The sequence below is a fragment of the Mus pahari genome, unplaced genomic scaffold (genome assembly GCF_900095145.1).
Source record: "Mus pahari unplaced genomic scaffold, PAHARI_EIJ_v1.1 scaffold_10701_1, whole genome shotgun sequence".
Taxonomy (NCBI): domain Eukaryota; kingdom Metazoa; phylum Chordata; class Mammalia; order Rodentia; family Muridae; genus Mus; species Mus pahari.
This window is the reverse complement of record NW_018393319.1, coordinates 7,488-28,502: the sequence shown is the minus strand read 5'-3', so window position 1 is coordinate 28,502 and position 21,015 is coordinate 7,488. Positions and strand designations below refer to the sequence as shown.

At 38.3% G+C, this 21,015-nt stretch overlaps 1 protein-coding gene and 2 pseudogenes across 2 annotated transcripts; all 3 read right to left on the bottom strand.

The window, feature by feature from the left end:
* Positions 1 to 1,269: 1,269 nt before the first annotated feature.
* LOC110315475 lies at positions 1,270 to 2,182 on the bottom strand (annotated as a pseudogene).
* A 14,149-nt stretch (positions 2,183 to 16,331) lies between these two features.
* On the bottom strand, positions 16,332 to 17,968 carry LOC110315474 (annotated as a pseudogene). The gene is made up of 2 exons (XR_002380216.1): positions 17,915 to 17,968; positions 16,332 to 16,861 (listed from the first exon to the last, which is right to left on the bottom strand). The product of XR_002380216.1 is annotated as a deubiquitinase DESI2 pseudogene (transcript).
* Positions 17,969 to 18,082: 114 nt separating this feature from the next.
* LOC110315476 (putative vomeronasal receptor-like protein 4) lies at positions 18,083 to 19,003 on the bottom strand. Its single transcript, XM_021189523.1, has one exon. It carries the CDS (start codon positions 18,992 to 18,994, stop codon positions 18,083 to 18,085), a length of 912 nt encoding a protein of 303 aa, XP_021045182.1. The 5' UTR covers positions 18,995 to 19,003.
* Positions 19,004 to 21,015: the final 2,012 nt, after the last annotated feature.

Below are 21,015 nucleotides of genomic sequence, written 5' to 3'. Positions count from 1 at the left end.
CTACACTTGGTCCCATTTCCTATGAAACCTTGTCCAGTAGAGGGTTCAAGGTTGCTCCACCTTCCCATCCTGCTATATCAGGGTTGGATTAGAGGAAAACCCAAGATTGAACTTGTAATAAGGAGACCCTAGTACGATTACATAAAAAATGGCTCCACAGTGGTCTCTTGAGGTTCACAAATGCTTCCTAGCATAACATTACATCTCCCTAAAAAGGAAAAATGGAATAGATAATTACGAACGAATGAGGGGGGCTGAAGCAGAAGTATCAAACTGAGAGGAGTAGGGAAAGTGGAAACTCTAATCAAAATGTATTATAATGTTGAAAAAATGGAGTATGGTAGTAAGCACTTGTGATCTCAGAGCTGGAGAGGTGAAAACAGTAGAATCCCTGAGACTACCATTTTGGTCCAGGTCACAGAGGGAGATGCCCTATCAAGACACCAGGTGAATGGGAGATGAAGAACAACAGCCAACATTATTACCTGACCTGTATGTGTACTTATACAAACATGATTCAGCTGTGCACACACACATACACAAATGCATACAGATACACAATAAATATATCATACAACATGTATATACATATAAAAATTTTATTTGCCATTAATATTTCAATGAGTAGATAAAATGAAGTAAAAATAAACAGGCATATATTTTGATAAGAGACACATTAAATAAATATGGTAAAAATGGAAACATAAAGTTCTCATTCTCTTTATGGATCAACGTAAATATGATTAGGAGAAAATAAAGCTACAACAAAATATATGAACTATATGTGATGATTAAAAGTAAATTAAAAACAAATGAAAGATTAAAAGTGAATATCAGTGAGGATATTCCTTTGAGTAACCTCAGCATCAAAGCAATATTTATTATATAAAGAAAAAAAGAGAAAGAGAATTCATGTGGAAGTATCAAATTATTGTGTACAATTAAGAACTCTCTAATATTTGGAAACACAAATGGCAAAAGAATGTGTATGTGTAATAGCACAAATTTTATTTAAATCATATGAAGAATCTTGCTTTGCTACTTGAACCATTAATGTTTAAAGAATCTGTGTTTTGTAAACAAAATAACTGGTGCTGCACAGGATGATTCTTTGTACCCAGTGGTAAGTACAACTCCAGGGGATGCCATGACATCTTCTCACTTGTATGGACACCAGAAATGCACACATTCATGCACTCTGTCACAACACTTGTACATTTAAACATGAAATAAATTAATAGCTCTAAAATGAACACAGAAAACATTTTTTTAAAAAAATATATGGTGGAGTTTTGACTGCAAGTTTTTTCAGCATAATGATTATTCTGTTATCAAAACTGATTTGTACCAAAGGAGTAATTGTGGGATAGGCATTCATCAAAAACTTCTGAAGAGTCAAGATCACTGGATCATACTTCCATAACATGAATGAGGTTGTTGAGATGATGAAGTCTACCCAGTACATGACCACAAAGAAAATCACCAGCAGCAAGATGNTCTGGGTGGCCCTTTTCTCAGGGGAGGCTCTCAGCTGGCTGATGCTATGAAGATGCTTGCATTGCCTCTGATGTCTGAACAAGATAATCACCATGTATGTACTTGTAGTCAGCATGACTCCTACAAGAAACACATCTCTGGAAGTTGTCACTATTAAAATCACTCCTCTGATCATGTAGTTCATGGGTAAGAGTGAGCAAATTTCACTGACCTTCATCTGACTGGTCTCACTCACATTGATATAAGCACCAACATAGAAGATCTGGTTACTACAAAATGATATATTGAAAGACCAAATACTTAAGAAAGCATATGTCATGTATTTTTTTAGCTTTTGTTTAAATTTTGACAACAGCGAATAACTGGAACTGATTGAGACAGCCTGGACCACACTTAAAAGGCAGGTAGTACAGATAGACAAGCCTCTCATCACCCGGCTTAGATAAAAAGTTGCCTTACATTTGAAGTCATTCTCAATATTCAGTAATGCAAATATATCTGTAAGCCAAATATCCCCTGCAGTGAGGAACATCATGATGTGAACAAAGGTCAGTTGACATGAGATCATGTCGGTGGGCTTAGGTCTCTGACCTAGGATGATGAAAATGTAGAAAGAAAGAAGAAACATGTTGGCTAGGACTCCAAGTCCAGCTTGGAAATAAAGGACATTCTTGAGTGAGAACATATATGGAGAGTATATTCATCTTAAGAGCTTAGTGGAAGCTTATTTCATATAGCTGAAAAAAATAATAGAGCATACATCATGCTTGTCATACACTGGCTATATTATCATTCTATTTTCCATAATAATTCTTGAATACCCTGTGCCTTTAACTCTTGATGTTCCAGACTGCACATCACAGACTACATTTCTATGTCTTCCATATATCTTCTGTATATATAGAAAAGTATAGATTAAAATATACAATCATAGTCTTATCTGTAGAGAATGCCCAGTTTGTGGGTCTGTATTATACCCAAGTCTCATGTCTTAGAAACCCAATCTATTGATTTAATTGCCTCATTTCTTCTTAACACCTAAAACAGTAGTGATGACCACAGAATAGTAATCATATTTGAACAACTGAAAAAAGTTACATAAATCTTGAAAACATTCACAAAAGAAATAAAAAATATCAGGTTAGACATCCTCACATTCTCCAATTTTACTGGGCTGTTTTACAACTATCCAGGCTTTGACTCAAAGTTATAATGCAATCACAGTGATAATTCATGGTAATCACAGTGGTTTAATCAGCAAAAGTCTTTCTCAATCTGTCTCTTTTAATGTTCCATTTTCCAAGAAATCTTACATATCCAGAATATGAATTTAAAAGATAGAAACAGTTGGAGGCCATTAGTTTACTTTCCACAACCTATGACCATTAAATGTGGTTCTAAATGGCCTTAGGCCTCTCCCACTTTAGGTCCCATCCCATGATCTTTTCTGAAACTTCAGATTTAAATAGCTAACTCCCAGCTACCAAGACAAACAGTAATTTTTTTCTTTGAAGGATAGTGTCATTAGTTAATAGAATGAGTAGTTATGGCTTTTCAGAAAGCCATGCTGATATTTTGCCTGCCTCCCTCTTTCTTCTCTATTTATCCCCCTTCATACTCTAAGAAACTGGCTTTGCCTAGTGCACTGCTGGGATCATTTGTACCCTGCTGTTCTGCTCTCTATTGTAAAATGTTTTTTCTTAGAGCAAACTTATGACCTACAACTTCTCTACTTCATATTTATTGCTTTGTAAATATATATCACAGACAGAAAATAACAAACCTTCTAATTCATAAATTGGCATTTTTATTTGAGACTACCTGGAGCTGAGGTTTGGTGAAAATAAGACCATAGCTCTCATGAGTGAAAACTGTTTTCTTAAAATGGATATATACGGATAAAAACGAACTTTTATTTAAAAAGGAAATTGCACTTTTGGAGAATTCCATGTTAGTTTAAGTTGCAATATTTAGTTGCAAGTATTAAATCCCAGAGTATATTCATAAACATGTATAATGACGGAGAATCCTTCACTATTAAATTGACTCAGACCAAAAGACTAAGCAGTCTGCAGCCACGTGTCTGAAGAAGCATATAACAGAGGAAGGGGGGGGGGAGACACAGAGACACAGAGACACAGAGACAGAGACGGAGAGAGACAGAGACAGAGAAACAGAGAGAAGTAAAAGTGTCTTCATGTACAGCTCTATACTCTCCCATGAAAAATCACTTCATCTCCTCCGTATCACAATATTTGATTCTGAAACAGTTTGTTTTTACACATATAGTGATCTTTGTATTCTGTTTGTGAAGATTTAATAATACAGGGAATGAACAAGTATATTATAATGAAAGTATTATTTTTATTTTTATCTTCAGCACATTTAGTGAGTAATGACCTAAAAGCTGTATGACTGCTCAGAGAGAACATAAAGTAAGTATGTGACTTTCAGGTGACAAGTGAAATTATATGCTGATGTATAGTCTACTGTCAATGCCTCTTCAGACACATGGCTATAGATTGCTTAGTCTTTTGGTCTGGGTGAATGTAATAGTGATGGTTTATCCACTATTATAAATGTTTGTGGATATACTCAGGATGTTAGTACTGACAACTAAATATTACAACTTAAACTAACAAAGGAGCCGCCAAAACTGCGATTTTCTTTTAAATAAAGGAATAAAATAAATAAATGAAGGCATTTTTAGGAAAACCCAAAAGTGAAAAAACTTAACCTCCAAATTAGTTCCAAATGCAGCAGTAATGTCATTACAGAGACTGTGGGTAAGCAATCATAGCCAGAGCTTCATCACAAGTTGCATGGTGGGTGTTTGGGAAATACATGAGTATTCACGGCAAATCTCTCTCTATCTCTCTGTCTCTCTGTCTCTGTCTCTGTCTCTGTCTCTCTCTCTCTCTCTCTGTGTGTGTGTATGTGTGTGTGTGTGTGTATTTGCATGTTTGAATGTGTTGTGTGCACAAGACAGAAGGAGAAAGAAAAGAGGAAGGTGGAGAGAAGGAGGGAAAGGAAAAGGGAAAGGATGAGATTACCATGTGCATGAGTAGATCACAAGCATATTGTGTTCTGGGGCTGCTACTGTGAATACATTTACATCACTTGAGTGAAAAAATGAGTGTCATATCAAATACGTTCATGAAATTAAATGAGCATGAAGGAAAATGGAGGAATGTCCTCTGTTTTCTGGGTGACATATTCATTTCCACAATGGTCTTACCTAGAGCACTGGTACAAAATTTTAAGGTAAATTATTCAGAACAAACTGAAAATTCTATAATGCTTATAAACATAAACTCATGTTTCTGACAACTGGTCTTTTATAAGATTGATGCTCGGGCCACAGAGTTCGCAATGGTTACTGGCATTATTTTGTTCCATTTCATTGACAATAATTTATATTTCTACATTCTCAGTTTTCCACTTTGAGGTCCTTGTATTTCTGTTTGTGTGTATTAGATGGAGACAGACAGAAGACAGAAGTTCACACTGACTTCAATCAAACCCGATTCTCCTGCCTTAATTTTGAAAGTGCTGGGATCATCCTGACACTACTGAAACAGACTGCTGGTATCCTGACAACAGAAAATGGATTGCCCTAAAAGAACTACTTCTAAATTGGCCCACATCTCCTCGTTCTATTTACCATCCTTTCTCCCCTACCATTGGACAGTGGGCTAGAAGAGGGGTCAAAATATTTGAGAACCCTTATTAAAGTAGATTTTGAAAAAATCTAAGCCTACAGGCCCCAAATTAAATGCTTCCTTCTACTAAAAAAAGTGCTGGGATCAATGTCATGTGCCACCACAACTGCCATTATTTTCCATTTTAATCTCCTATAAACATTAGTAACTGATATTCCAAGAAAAAAATTGATTTGTGATATTCATTACTAAGCTTAGATTACTTGTCATTTTGTATGTGTATGTGTGTGTGTGTGTGTGTGTGTGTGCAAGTAGATTTTAACAAGCAATTGTATTTTGTTAGAGGAAACCTTAGTGAATTTGATTTTAAATAATTTTATGCTATTAAAGAATTATAAATATATTTCTCACTACTAATGAAAGTCTTACACAATACTATTCAGCTTGAATCCTACAATGTTCAACTTAGAAAAACTGAAATAGGAAAAAGGAATTCATTTTAATATAATGAGTAAAATTCCTACTGAAAATTACATTTGAGAAAGGATACTTCATTTGAGTAATGAGGTGAGATTTCCAAATATTTTTGAAGTTTCTATAAAGTATTTATATTATGAGAGATCATTGCAATAGATTAAACAAATCTATGTAAAAATATTAAAAATGGAGAAAAGTGTAAAATGGAAAATTACAAAACACAAATCAAATGCATCAATATTATATAACGAACCCTGCAAGAAAATAAATGGCTGTCACTTGGTTTCTACTCCCTAAGACTACTCAGGAGTTTTGTTACAGGGATAGAAAACTAACACACTTGGCCATAACTAGGTAGAACCAGGATCTGAGAATTCATAGAGCACTCAGTACAATCTTTTGTCTGATAGACTCATTAAAAGGTTGAGATAAAGTTAATTTTTAAATATATGCCAGCATAGATTCATGAAAAAAAGTAGTGGTGTAGTGACATTTTCATTTCCTATATAATACTCAATGATCTTCAGCCTGTTAGCTTTTCCTGTCTCTATCCATCCTGCTGGGCCCTCTATACTGTCACACGTAGTAGAGACCAAACTGAGTATAATCGGTGTTGTTTTATAAATCAATACACTGATATTCGTATGTCGGCAAGCCTCTCTGATTTACTTATGATACAATAGAGCTCAAAAGTAAAATTGTAAGCCGAAAATTATCTACTCATTTATTAAAGAATCCTCCTTCATTCTACCACCTACTGTCTCACTATCATAAAGAGAAAAAAAAAAAAACACTCACCTTCTGGGCTTCCCATAAACATCCTTGAAGAAGAAGGCCCTCAGAAGTAGTTATATGGAAGAAATGTCATCAGCTCATCTCCCTCCAGACCCATAGTTATCACTTCATCTGGAGAAGGCAGTTCTGACTGTAACATTGTTGTAAACTGTAAACATCAAATAGAAAAGTAAACTTCCCTAATTTCAGGAGAACAGTAAAGTAGGAACTGCTGAGCTCTGGGTTTCCCATGTGTGAGATATTCTCTCTTGGCCATATCTGTGTGTGTGCATGGATTAACTGATCCCAGTCCTTATGAACAAAACAAAAATAAGAATAATAATATCCCATTTAAAAGAAGTAGAATATCAGTTTATATTCCCCAAGGTATCTATCCTGCTTCCAAAGCATTCATGGTGCCCTCCATACGTATATGACAGTGACTACAGTGTCACAGCTAGAAATTAATAGCTCTTTAGAGAAAATTAGAAAAGTGTCACCTCATCCAAACTCACTAAGGTTAAGTGATGTTTAATAGAGAGCACTTACACAGGAGATTGTTTAGTATAGTATAGTATAGTATAGTATAGTATAGTATAGTATAGTATAGTATAGTATAGTATTTTCGGAAGAAGTCAGGCTGCGGGACTGTAAATATAGTTCAGTTGGCCAAGTGTAAGCCTAGAAAGTATTGTGGATGTGGAACACCATAAAACAAATCAAACCTTCCAACTATACACACAGGTGACAGAGATGAATTCCAAGTCAATGGCAAACACAAGAACTTCATTAAGATCATGGGAAAAAACTGCCCCAAAGACACAACCATATTATTTAAGAAGCCCACAGAATCGAAAAAAGAAAAAAGAAAAAAAAGAAAAAACAGAAAAGTCAAAGGCACAATCAAAATTTCCATGCATCTTATATTTTTTGTTTTCTATTTAACTTTATTCCATATTTTTTGTATTAAGCTTCAGATATTATGGCTATCCTGGTCATCTCTCTGACTGTTCACATCCCATACCTTCTCCATTGACGCATTCATTCATCCATCCATCCACCTTCATAAGCATGTCCTCTCCCCACAACACCACACCCAACCAGTTCTTGCCGCTCCAGGGGGTCTCCAGTCTCTGGAGGGTTAGGTTCATCTTCCCTGACTGAACCCGGACCCAGCAGTCTTCTGATGTATATGTGTTGGGGACCTCATATCAGCAGGTGTATACTGCCTGGTTGGTGGTGCAGTGTCTAAGAGGTCTTGGGGTCCAAGTTAATTTAGACTGCCATTCCACCTACAATATTATCCTCCTCCTCAGCTTCTTCAGGCGTTTTCCTAATTCAACCACAGGTGTCACCAGCTTCTGTCCATTGGTTGGATATAAATATCTGCATCTGACTTTTTCAGCTGCTTTTTGGGTCTTTCAGAGGTCAGTCATGCTAGGTTCCTTTTTGTGAGCAGTCCTTAGCCTCAGTAATAGTATCAATCCTTGGGGCCTCACCTTGAGCTGGATCCCACTATAGTCCTGTCAATGGACCTCCTTTTCCTCAGGCTCTTCTCCATTTTTTCCCCTTCAGTTCTCTCATACAGGAACAATTATGAGTCAGAGTTTTTGACTGTAAGACAGCAACCCCTTGTCTCACTTGATGCCCTGTCTTTCTGCTAGAGGTGGGCTCTACATATCCCTCTCCCAACTGTAGGTCATTTCATCTAAGGTCCTTCCCTTTGAATCCTGAAAGTCTATCACCTCACAGGTCTCTGGTATATTTTGGAGCCCCCCCCCCACCTCCTACCTCCTGAGGTTGCCTGTTTCCATTCTTTCTCCTGGTCCTGAGGGCTTCAGTCCTGTCCCCAAAGCAATACCTGATCATGTTCCCTCCTTCCACAGCATGTCCTCTTTCTCACCTAGGACCCTCCCTCACTCGTCCCTCATGTTATTGCTTTTTCTCTCTCCCAAGGGGTATTGAGGCATCCTCACTTGGGCCCTTCAGTTTGTTAAACTTTTTGAGTACTGTGGATTCTATCATGAGTATTCTATACTTCATTTTTTACTAATATCTACATATTAATGAGGACATTCCATGCATGTCCTCTCAGATCTGAGTTACCTCAATCAGGATGATATTTTCTAGTTCCATTCATTTGACTGCAAAACTCATGATATCATGGTCCTTATTAGCTGAGAATTATTCCACTGTGTAAATGAACCACATGTTCTGTACCCATTCTTCTGTCGTGGGTTATCTAGGTTGTTCCCAGCTTCTCACTATTACAAATAAGGCCACTATGAACATAGTGGAACATGTGCCCCTGTGATGTGGTGCGGCATCCTTTGTGTATATTCCAAAGAGTGGTATAGCTTGGTCCTCAGGTAGATCTATTTTCAGTTTTCTGAGGAACCTCCAGATTGATTTACAGAGTGGTTGTACAAGTTTGCAATCCCACCAGCAATGAAGGAGTGCTCCTCTTTCTCCGCATCCTCTCCATCATGTTTGGCCACCTGAGGTTTTGATCTTAGCCATTCTGATTGGTATAAGGTGAAATCTCAGGGTCCTTTTCATTTGCTTTTCCCTGATCACTAAGAACTTTGAACATTTCTTTAGGTGTTTCTCAGCCATTCAGTATCCCTCTATTGTGAATTCGCTGTTTAGTTCTATACCCCATTTTTTTTGTTTTGTTTTGTTTTGTTTTTGTTTTTTCAAGACAGTGTTTCTCTGTATAGCCCTCGCTGTCCTGGAACTCACTTTGTCGAACAGGCTAGCCTCGAACTCAGAAATCCGCCTACCTCTGCCTCCTGAGTGCTGGGATTAAAGGCGTGTGCCACCACGCCCAGCTCTATGCCCCATTTTTTAATTGGGTTGTTTGGTTTTTGTAGTGATTAGCTTCTTGAATTCATTATATATATATATATATATATATATATATATATATATATTTGATATTAGCCCTCTACTAGATGTGGGAGTTAGTGAAGATATTTTCCCAATCTGTAGAATGCAGATTTGTCCTATTTATTATATCCTTTGCCTTACAAAATTTTCCAATTTCATGAGTTCCCATTTATCAATTCTTGATCTTAGAGTGTGAGCCACTGTAGTTCTGTTTAGGAAATTTTCTGATGTGCCAATGAGTTCAAGGGTCTTTCCCACTTTCTCTTCTATTAGATTCAGTGTATCTGGTTTTTTGCTGAGGTCCTTGATCCACTTTGATGTGAGCTTTGTGCAAGGTAACAAAAAGGAGGATATTTTCATTTTTCTACATACAAACAGTCAGTTAGACCAGCATCATTTATTAAAGATGTCTTCAATTTTCCATTGTATATTTTTGGCTTCTTTGTCAAAGATCAAGTATATATAAGTGTGTGTTTTTATTTTGGTTTCTCCTAATTTAATTCATTGGTCTACATGTCTGTTTCTGGACCAATACCATAGAGTTTTTATCACTATTGCTCTGTAGTATAGCTTGAGATCAGGATGGGGAGTCCACCAGCAGTATTTTTATTGTTAAGAAGTGTTTTCACTATGCTGCCTTTCCAGGTGAACTTGAAAATTGCTCTTTCCATTTTGTTAAAGAATTATGTAGGGATTTTGATAGGGATTGTGTTGAATCTATGGATTTAAAATACTAAATATATTTAGTATATTTAAAATACTAAATATAGAAAAAAAAACCAAAAAAAGTGGAAATGAAAACTCTTTGGTAAAACACAAGGCACAAATAAATGAAACACATCAAATAGAAAGACTACACAAAGAAAGAGAACTTCAGACCAATTTCCCTTATGAATATCAATGCAAAAATATTGAAAAATTATCACAAACCAAAACAAAGAACATATCAAAACCATCATCCATCATTGTCAAGTAGGCTTCATCCCAGGGATGCAGGGATGGTTTAGTATATGGAAACCTACCAATGTATTTCACAATATGAAAAAACTCAAAGAATAAAAAACCTTTTATCATTTCATTACATGCTGAAAAAGCATTTGACAAAAATCCAACATCCCTTCATGATGATAGTATTGGAAAGTTCAGGAAGTGAAGGCCCATACCTAAACATAGTAACAGCAATATGCAGCAAAACAGTAGCCAATATCAAGCTAAGGGGGAAAAAAATTGGAAGGAATAACACTAAAATCAGGGACTAGACAAGGTTGCAAGCTCACTCCCTACCAATTCAATAAAGTACTTACTAGAAGTCCTAACCAGAGAAATTAGACAACAAAAGGAGATCAAAGGGATACAAATTGGAAAGGAAGAAGTTAAAATATCACTACTTACTGATGATATGATAGTATATATAAGTGACCCACCCAGGGGTCCATCCCATAATCAGCCACCAAACCCACACACTATTGCATATGCCAACAAGATTCTGCTGAAAGGACCCTGATATATCTGTCTCTTGTGAGGCTATGCCAGTGCCTGGCAAATACAGAAGTGGATGCTCACAGTCAGCTACTGGATGGAACACAGGCCTGCCAATGGAAGAGCTAGAGAAAGTACCCAAGGAGCTGAAGGGGTCTGCAACCCTATAGGTGGAACAACAATATGAAATACCCATTACCCCCAGAGCTCATCTCTCTAGCTGCATATGGAGCAGAAGATGGCCTATTCAGCCATCATTGGGGGGAGAAGCCCCTTGGTCTTGCAAACTTTATATGCTCCAGTACAGGGGAACGCCAGGGCCAAGAAGTGGGAGTAGGTGAGTAGGGGAGCAGGACAGGGGGAGGGTTTAGGGAACTTTCGGGATAGCATTTGAAATGTAAATGAAGAAAATATTGAATAAAAATTGAAAAAAAAGAATGGATACATAATATGTGATACACTTACACCGTGGAGGAATAGTCAACTATTAATAATGACTTCATGAAATCTGCAAATGAATGGGAATAGAAAGCATCCTGATTGAGGTAACATTAGCCAAAATACCCAACAAAGGACTTATAGCACCTAGAGACCACATCTGTTGGTTAGACAAGGCCCCCAGTTGAGAGACGTGGCTGCCCACCTATCTCAAAAATATGGATGGTTACAGCCAACCATCAGACTTAGCATTTGGAGACCAAAGGAGGAGTAAGGGAAAGGACTGAATGAGCAGAAGTGGTTGCAACCCCATAGGAAGAACAACAATATCAACCAACAGACCCCCAGAAATTCCAGTGAATAAATCACCAAACAAAGAGTACACATGGAGGGACCTATGACATGAGCTGCATATGTAGCAGAGGATTGTCTTATCTGGCATCAATAGGAAGGGAGGCCCTTGATCCTGTTGTGGCTTGATGCCCCAGCTTAGGGGAATGCTATGGTGCTGAGGTGGGATTTGGAGCACAATAGTAGAAGAAGGGGGCAGGGGGAGAGGATAGGGCATTTGTGGAGTGAAATCTAGGAAGGAGAGTAGCATTTGAAATCTAAATAAATATAATAACCAATGGAAAAAAACATATACCAGGAAGCAATTTCAGCCTACTACACAGGCACTGAATATTCATCATATCCAGAAATTGAAAACAACCAAGATATCCATCAACAGATAAATGAGCAAAGAAAATGGAATATATTTCCATAATAGAGCATTACTCAGCCATTTAATTAATGACATTTGCAATTAAAAGGAAAGAACAGGAAGACCTCATTCAGAGTTATGTAAGCAGACCTACAAAAACAAACATGGTGTATGTTATTACTTATATGTGAATTTTAACTATTAAGTCATTCCTAATCAAGCCATAACCCACATAGCCACAAGGTTTAGGTATAGGATAAGAGAAGGAGGGGAAGGATTCTCAGCTGACAAACCTATTCCATCTTGAAGCCAGCTTCCATAAAACGTTGTCCTGCTGAGGGTTCCAGGCTGCTCTGCCATCTATTCCTGCTTTGTTAGGGTTCGGTTAGAGAAGACCCCAAGCCCGAGCTTGTAATAAAGTGATCCTGGTACAATTACATCAAAACTGGCTCCCTGGTGGTCTTTCGATATTCATAAACACTTCCTGGCACAACATTGCATCTCTCTAAAAAGGGAAAATGGAATAGATAGTTATGAACTGATGGGGGTGAGGGTTGAGGCAAGAGTATAAGACTGAGAGGAACAGAAGTGGAAACCCTAATCAGAATATATTATGTGAAAAATCTTTTTTTCAATAAAAGAGAAACAATGTTGCAATGATAGAGTATGATGGTAAACAATTATTTTTTTATAAAAGTAGTTTTTAATAAATTGATGTATTTCAATGTTGTAACATGATAGTCCAATGCTATATATCAAGGTAGCAAAAGTGAAGGTTCCTGGAGTTTATAAACACTGTGAATGGCCGTATACTTGCGTTTAACTTCACAGAGATTCTCTTCAGATCCATGAAGATTTGTTGACAGCTGTCCCACTTGTTGATGTTGGTGTCTCTCACCTCCTCCACTAACCACTCTCCCTCTAAACATTATATTGAACCCCTTACAGATGCACAGGATTGCTATTAAGAAGACCTCCCCAGATCTCCCAGAATGCAGGTCGTCAGACCGCCCTACGTCGTCGTCATCACTGCCCACTGTCACCGTCCACTGTCGCTCAGACCAACCACTAACGTCGTCTCCGCCCACTCGCTCAAACCCGCCTTCCAGATACATCTGTGCTCATGATCGGACCGCACAGCAGAGAGACAGAGAGACGGAGAGAGTTTCTCCAGGGGACTCAGGGAGGGCTTAGAATCCTTCCTTGTTCGATTAATAAAAATCATGCTCTGATCAGCGCAAACCGACAGGGCATTCATTTTCCTTGCAGCCCATCCTATCTTAGGATGTTAAGCTCTTCAGTACGAACCCAGTCCAAAGTGTTTTCTGCCCACGCAGAAATACACATGTTAACAGTGTATTTACAGAGATGTGTGTGAATAGACTGAGCAGACAATGAAAGTCTAACAATCAAGCTACACTCTCAAACCAAACTGGAAAGAATAGGATGTAATGAAACGATGGCCAACTGCTGAAAAACTAACTTTTGACATTAGTCATTTAAAAAGAAAACATAACATACACAAAAGCTACAGTAAATATATAATGGAGCCATAAGACAACACATGGGTTAGAGCTGTGAAGCCATGAACATGGCTCTACCTGTCTTATGATGGAAGAAGCCATGGAAACCGAGTCCTGCAGCTGTCTGCAGTGCTTAATCTACACACACACACACACACACACACACAGAGCTATCAATGGACTAACCCTGGAATTCCCTGCTCTGTAAGATGCTGGTGATGGTAGGTATGCTATTGCTGTGAAGCAGAGCAATAGTTGGCTGGAGTTCAGGCCTGGAGGTGCTCTAGGACAATCACCACTTTTTATAGCCCCACAGGTCACACTTCTAAAGCCAATGCCTCCAATGAGGATTTTAAAAGCCCAAGCATATTTAAAACAAGCACCAGAAACCAACTATCTGATCTATTACTGCTATTATTGTTCAAAAACCTACCAGAAGAAACAGTTTCACTTGGTTACAACTACAAAATATGTAAACTCATGTAAACTGCTTGTGGACGTTGTACATCGTGGTGCGGAGCCTAGTGCGCACCACGATGTACAACGTCCACAAGCAGAACCCATTCTCAATTTGCAGTGGAGAAGGTCTCACTAAAGAGAGATTTTCTTCCTCTCAGGTACACTAAAGTGCAAGGAATCTGTGTCCTGACTCTCAGGTGACCTGCACATGAGCTGTCTATTTCCTAGAAGACTTTTACATTTTTTCAAACGTCAACTATCCCAGTCGGGCATGAGAACAGCAAGTCACTTCTGTGCTGAGCTGCTGAAATGTGGGTGAGCACAGAGATGTTCCTGTCTATTTACCCAGAAATGTTTAACTGAGGGGCCACTCCCTTGGGTCAAAACATTTATATCTCAATGAATTAGAAAACACCATGAAGCCGGGCATGGTGGTGCATGCCTTTAATCCCAGCACTTGGGAGGCAGAGGCAGGCGGATTTCTGAGTTCAAGGCCAGCCTGGTCTACAGAGTGAGTTCCAGGACAGCCAGGGCTATANANANAAACCCTGTCTTGAAAAACCAAAAAAAAAAAAAAAGAAAGGAAAAAGAAAAAAAAAAGAAAGAAAGAAAGAAAAAGGAAAGAAAACACCATGATCCACACTATTAATAAAACAAACAAACAATAACAACAAAAAAACCCAAGTCAACTGTAGCAAGCATCCTTTCTTACCAAGCTGGGCTGAGGGCTCAGGCTCTCGTAGTGACGCCTCTTGGGGAGCATTAGTGTTTTGTCCTAAGTCTCATTTTCAGACCTGAACTAAGTCAACTCTTCATAAAGACCACATAGTCTGTCTTGCTGCATGGTTCCTGAAACAAATGCCCTGCCCGACCCGACACAGGGCAGAGTAACTTGCAGCAGCTTTCTTCTCTGGAAACAGAGCAGTCAAACAGCACAGAGTGACTTCATTTTCCTCAGGCCAGTGTTAAATAACTCAAGGTTGACTTTCCCTATAAAGAGGGTGCGCTTACGTTAAAAAGTATCAATCAAAATCAGCTCATGGAAAAATTAAAGATGTGATTTACTCAAAGACACGTATCCTCACACAGAGAATGTGACTATCACACTAATCGCGGATCTAGAGCTGCAGTCAGTACCTTGGATGTTCCTATGTTGTATCCACTGCTTACACAGGACACTCGCTCTTAAGGCAGAACATTGATTGTGACATGCAATGATTGGTTCTACACCCAAGGGTCAACTGGGGTCGGACTCTAACAGATGACTTCTTTACTAAAGACTTACCTGTAGCACAACCTCGTTCCCAAGAGTATGTTATGTAAGAGAGATACATTTGAGAACATAAAAAAAGTGAATTTAAGACACACAAAAGTATGATTTTTTCAACAAGATATCAATGAAAGTAGAATCTCTATTATGAGGTGCAACTACTCCCATCATGAACTAAGAAACTCCGATAAGCCATTTCTGATACGGTGTACTCAAACTATTAAAGAATTACCTTTGGGGTGTGTTTTAGATTCTAGGTTTCGATGTCCAGTATAAAAGGTAGCCTGGCTAATTAAAACGCAGTTCAGGGTCAGCTTGTACTGCTCAGGAAGCTAGCTTAGGATGCTCCCACCCCACCAAAATATCCTGTACAGGGAGGAGTTAGAATGTATTAAAATAAAAATGAAGCCCCTCTCCTAACACACGTGCAAAACCACTCATCAGTTATAAGAGCATCTTCCATGAAACCATCTTCATTAAAGAATCAGAGGCATCAAGCCAGGCAGATAAAAGAGTACCACCCTGCTGAGGTGGGCGTATCTGGGGTGAGACCAGCTGCTCCACGGGCACCTTGGGAAATGTGCTACTCAGAATGGGAAGAAGGGTGTGGAGAGGAACTGACCAGGACCCAAGCCCTCTGGCTGTGTGTGTGCTCCTTCATGTCAGGCCAGTTTGNATTCCTGTATCTGGNTGCCAAAANTGGTAACAAAANAAATACAGANCNCCGGGACAGCTTGTAAGCAGCAATGAGGACTGNGGCCGTGGAAGCCTTTCCTTGTGCCTACTACCTNTGCTGTAGCTCTGGCAACTGTCAGGAAGTCTACAAAGATCATCTGCCTAATTTTTGAAGATGAGGATATTCTTCTTTCATGGTGGCAGAAGTCCATGCAAGATTTGTAAACAGTGGTACAAAATACTGTAAACGTAATTTAACAGAGTTCGTATAAAACAGAGGAAGTGAATCCAAATTTACAAGTGGACTAAAAAGAAAAGAAAAGAGGGCAGCTTCATACAAAAGTTCTCCCTCCTGCGCCAAGCTGTTTTTCTTCTTTTTTGTTTTTTGTTTTTGATTACAAATATAACCCTGAGCTAAAAAAAACTGGGATTTGGGGGTGAGCCATCTTTGCATACAAAATATCCAAAGGATATTTAACTCTATTTTCTTTTTCTCCAGTGATACTCAACTGCCAGAGACAGTTCTGAAGGCCTGACTTCAGAGGTCTTATAGTTTGGTGTGACGCCCAGTTCTGGCACCAGCTGCAGCACTTGCCATGGCACTGGATGCGGCTGCATCCTCTGCTTCTTCCAGTTCATCCTGGAGTTCTTGGCTGACACTAGACTGAAGTGCAGCAGGAGTGAGCCACTCCTTTGGCAGGCAACTCTGTAGAAAGGGTATACAAGAGCTGAAGTAGGCCAGCTGGTTGATCCAGCAAGGAATCTCTTTCCCACAGAGAATCTAGGATAAAGCTGAAGAGAAGTGGTTGCAGTTTTTGTGCATCAGATGGTAGGCGTTGCCCTTATGCTCTTTCCCCAGTTCTTCTACAATTTTCTCTATATCATCTTCTAGAAAGTCTGTACTCCCTAGAACAACAGCTTCTTTAAATTTAAATGTTTCTCCTAGCTCAGAAGCATTTCCTGGGGAAAATTCAAATATTCCAGAAAAAGGATAAGGATGGCCACCATAAGCAAACTCATGTCGTAGACATTGAGCACCACTAACTGGTTAGTCCCCATCCTTCTCCCCTCAGCTGCCGCCTCCAGCCGCTCGGTCTCCGCGGGGTGAAGGCCGCTACCACCCCTGCGGGCGCCTCAGGCAGGGCTTGAGCCTGGCACTAAGCGTCCAGCCAGGCATACCGCAGCCTGGGCGGAAGCATCTGGCAGCCAGGACCGCTCCCGGAGACGTTGTCAGAAACCTGAGGACGGGGCAGACAGGTGGAGAGGCAGCTCCAGCTCAGGCGCCTCCCCTCGGCCGCAGACACAAGGGGAAGCTATGGTAAACAATTGTGATCACAGAGCTGGAGAGATAGAGACATGAAAAACACAGACTACCATCTTGGTACAGGTCATAGAGAGAGATGCCCTGTCAAGACACAAGATGAATGGCAGATGAAGGACAACAGCCAACATTAACTCCTGCTCTCTATGATTACATATACACACGTCCTTCACCTGTGAACTCACACATACATAAATGGACATAGGTACACTATTGTGTACATGTCTGTGGATATAAAAATTTATTTGCCACTAATATTTCAATAAATAGATAAAATGAAGAACAATTAAAAAGGCACATGATATTTTCATAAAAGACTCATTAAATAACTNTGGTAAAAATGGAAACTTAAAATCCACATCCTTTTTGTGGATCCACATAAATTATGATTGGGGGAAACTATAGCTACAACAAAATAAAATATTTTTGATGAGTGAATGTAAATTAAAAACAAAAGAAACCTTAAAATTGAATATCAAAAAGGATCTTCTTTTCAGTGACCTCAGCATCAAAGCAATATTTATGATATAAAGAAAATAGGAGAAAGAGAATTTATGAGGAAGTACCAACTTACTGTGTACAATTAACTTAAGAACACTCTATAACTTGAAAACAGAAATGTCAAAAGAATTTATATATGTGGTAGCACATTTTATTTAACATCACATGAAGAACTTTGCTTTGCTACTGGAACCATAAAGTCTAAAAAGAATCTCTATTTCAGAAACAAAATGACTGGGGCTGCACAGGAAGCTCCTTTGTGACCAGCTCTATGTCAAGTTCCACGGCATCCCATGACATCTTCTCGCCTCGGTGGACACCAGGAATGCACACATGCATGCACTTTGGCACAACACTTCTACATATAATTAGGAAATTTAAAAATAGCTTTTTAAAGAAAAGAGAAAGCATCTTTTAAAAAAATGTATGGCGATGTTTTGACTCGAGCTTTTTCAGCATAATGATTATTCTGCTATCAAAACTGATCTGTACCAAAGGAGTAATTGTGGGATAGGCGTTCATCAAAAACTTCTGAACAGTCAGGATGACTGAGTCATACATCCGTAACAGGAATGAGGTCATTGAGATGATGAAGTCCACCCAGTACATGGCCACAAAGCAAACCACTAGCAACAAGATGGCCTGGGTGGCCCTTTTCTCAGGGGAGGCTCTCAGGTGATTGGCGCTGTGAAGATGCTTGCATTGCCTCTGATGTCTGAACAAGATAATCACCATATATGTACTTGTAGTTAGCATGACTCCTACAAGAAATACATCTCTGGAAGTTGTCACTGTTAAAATAAGTCCTCTGATGATGTAGTTCATGGGTAAGAGTGAGCAGTGTTTAGTAGCTTTCATCTGGTTGGTCCCACTCACATTGATATAAGCACCAACATAAAAGATCTGGTTACTAGTGAAAAACAAATTGAAGGACCATATACATAAGAAAAAATATATCATGTATTTTTTTGGTTTTTGTTTAAATTTTGCCAACAAGGAGGTACTGGGACTGATTGTGACAGCCTGGAACACACTCAGGAAGCAGGTGATACACATAGAAAGGCCTCTCATCACTCTGCTTATGTAAAAGGTTGCCTTACATATGAAGCCATTCTCAATGTTCAGTGACTCAAATATGTCTGTAAGCCAAATATCCCCTCCAGTGAATAACATGATTATGTGAACAAAGGTCAGTTGACAGGAAATCATGTCTGTGAACTTAGGTCTGTGACCTAGAATTATGTAAATATAGAAACAAACAAGAAACATATTGGCTAGGACTCCAAGCCCAGCTTGGAAATAAAGAACATTCTTGATTGAGAACATAAAGAGAGATTCAACTCTTCTTAAGCTGAGTGGAAGTTTATTTCATATATCTGAAAAAAATAATAGAGCACACATCAAGTTTTTAATACATTGGCTATATTAACATCCTATTTTCCAAACTAATTCTTGAATAGCATGACTCTTTAACTCTTGATATTAAAGACTATACATTATTATCTACATTTCTATGTATTCCACATATCTGCTGTATACAGAGAAAATTATAGATAATAAATACAATCATAGTCATATCTATACAGAATACTCACTTTGTAGCCCTATATTAGATGAGTCTCATGCCTCATAATTATTAAGTTGCCTCATTTCATAGTTAATGCATAAATAGTAGTGATCAGCACAGAATGTTAATCATATTCCTATGGCAGAATGAATGTTACAATAATCTTAAAATATTTTCCAGAGAAATCCAATGCATCAGGTGATGCAGTATCACGTTCTATAATTTTACTGTACTCTACTTTGCAACTATCCATGTTTAACTCATAATTCTAATGCAATCATAGTGATAATTCATGGTAACCCCACTATTTTAATCAGTCAAATGTCTTACTCAATCCATGTGTTTTTAATGTTCCTTTTTCAAAGAAATCTTACATCCCCAAAATAGGAATTTAAAAGATAGAGACAACGGGAGACCATTAGTTTAATTTCCATGCCCTATGATGATTAATTGTGGTTCTAAATGTCCTAGGCCTCTCCTTTTTAGGTCCCATCCTATGACATTTTGTGAAACTTCAGGTTTAAAGAACTAAGTTCCAGCTATCAATACATATAGTATTTTTTCATTACATTTTGGAGGGGCAGTGTAATTAGTTAATAGAAAGAGGAGTTATGGCTTTTAAGAAATCTATGTTGATATTTTACCTACCTACCTCATTCTGTATATATCCCCTTCCACACTCTGAGAAGCCACCATTTCCCAAGTGCACTGCTGAGATCATTTGTACCCTGATGCTCTGCTCTCTATTGCTTCCACCCACCCCTATATGGTCAATGCTCCTCTTTTGCTTTACTGGTAGTTACTATAGGCTACATACATCTCTCCAATAAGAGAGAACTTGGGACACTAAGATAAACACTATTATCAACATGGTATGACAAACATGAACTCACTGAAGATGACCAGATAGTGATGCTATTTGTATATTTCTCTTTCAAAACATATTCCTTCCCATGCAGTGAAAACAAGTGTTACCACACGTCATCAGACCCCACACAGTTTTCACCATTTCACTCAACAATCTTACATTTAGTGCCTATGTTAGTTATTTCACCTGGTGACGAGATTCAAATTATTATGGAATTAATTTAATTCATTACTTTAAATCAGCCTATTATAGAGAAATTGAAAATGACTACACTGAAGCAGATCCTTGTGAGAAAAAGTGTCCAATTATATTTTCAAGTTCACACATATATTCCACATATATAGACACATGCATGTATGTAAAGAAATAATTCAGAAGTTAGTGTCTGAGACCATCCTATAGTTTCTCTATGACTGTTTCACCATAAGTCACACTTTAATATTTACATTATTTTGTGCCTGAAAAGCTTAATCGAGTAAAGGAATGGATTCATGGCAATTACCATTTCCAAACATCAAATTCACTCACCAACAGACATAAACAGTAGGTGTTCTGTTTATAAAGGCTCCAGGATACACAGTGGAGATGTAGCTCAATGGTCAAGAGTATGTTTTCCTTTTGGAAAGATCTGGGTTTGGTTCTCAGCAATGACATGGTGGCTTGTGACCATATGTGACTCGGGTTGAAGGAGATACAAACTCTGTCTGACCAGGCATGCAAGAGGTACACAGATACTATATGAAGACAAAATATACATATATATATATATATATATATATATATATATATATATATATATACATATATATATATATATAGAGAGAACGATAAATAAATAAAACTGCAGGAAAATTCTTAATTCATGCCTTATTCTGCAAAATGTAAGAACTGTAGCCCGATTCTAATTTTAGA

Coding starts and splice junctions, on each gene's coding strand:
- LOC110315476 (XM_021189523.1), bottom strand. CDS start 18,994: ATGTTCTCAATCAAGAATGTTCTTTATTTCCAAGCTGGGCTTGGAGTC.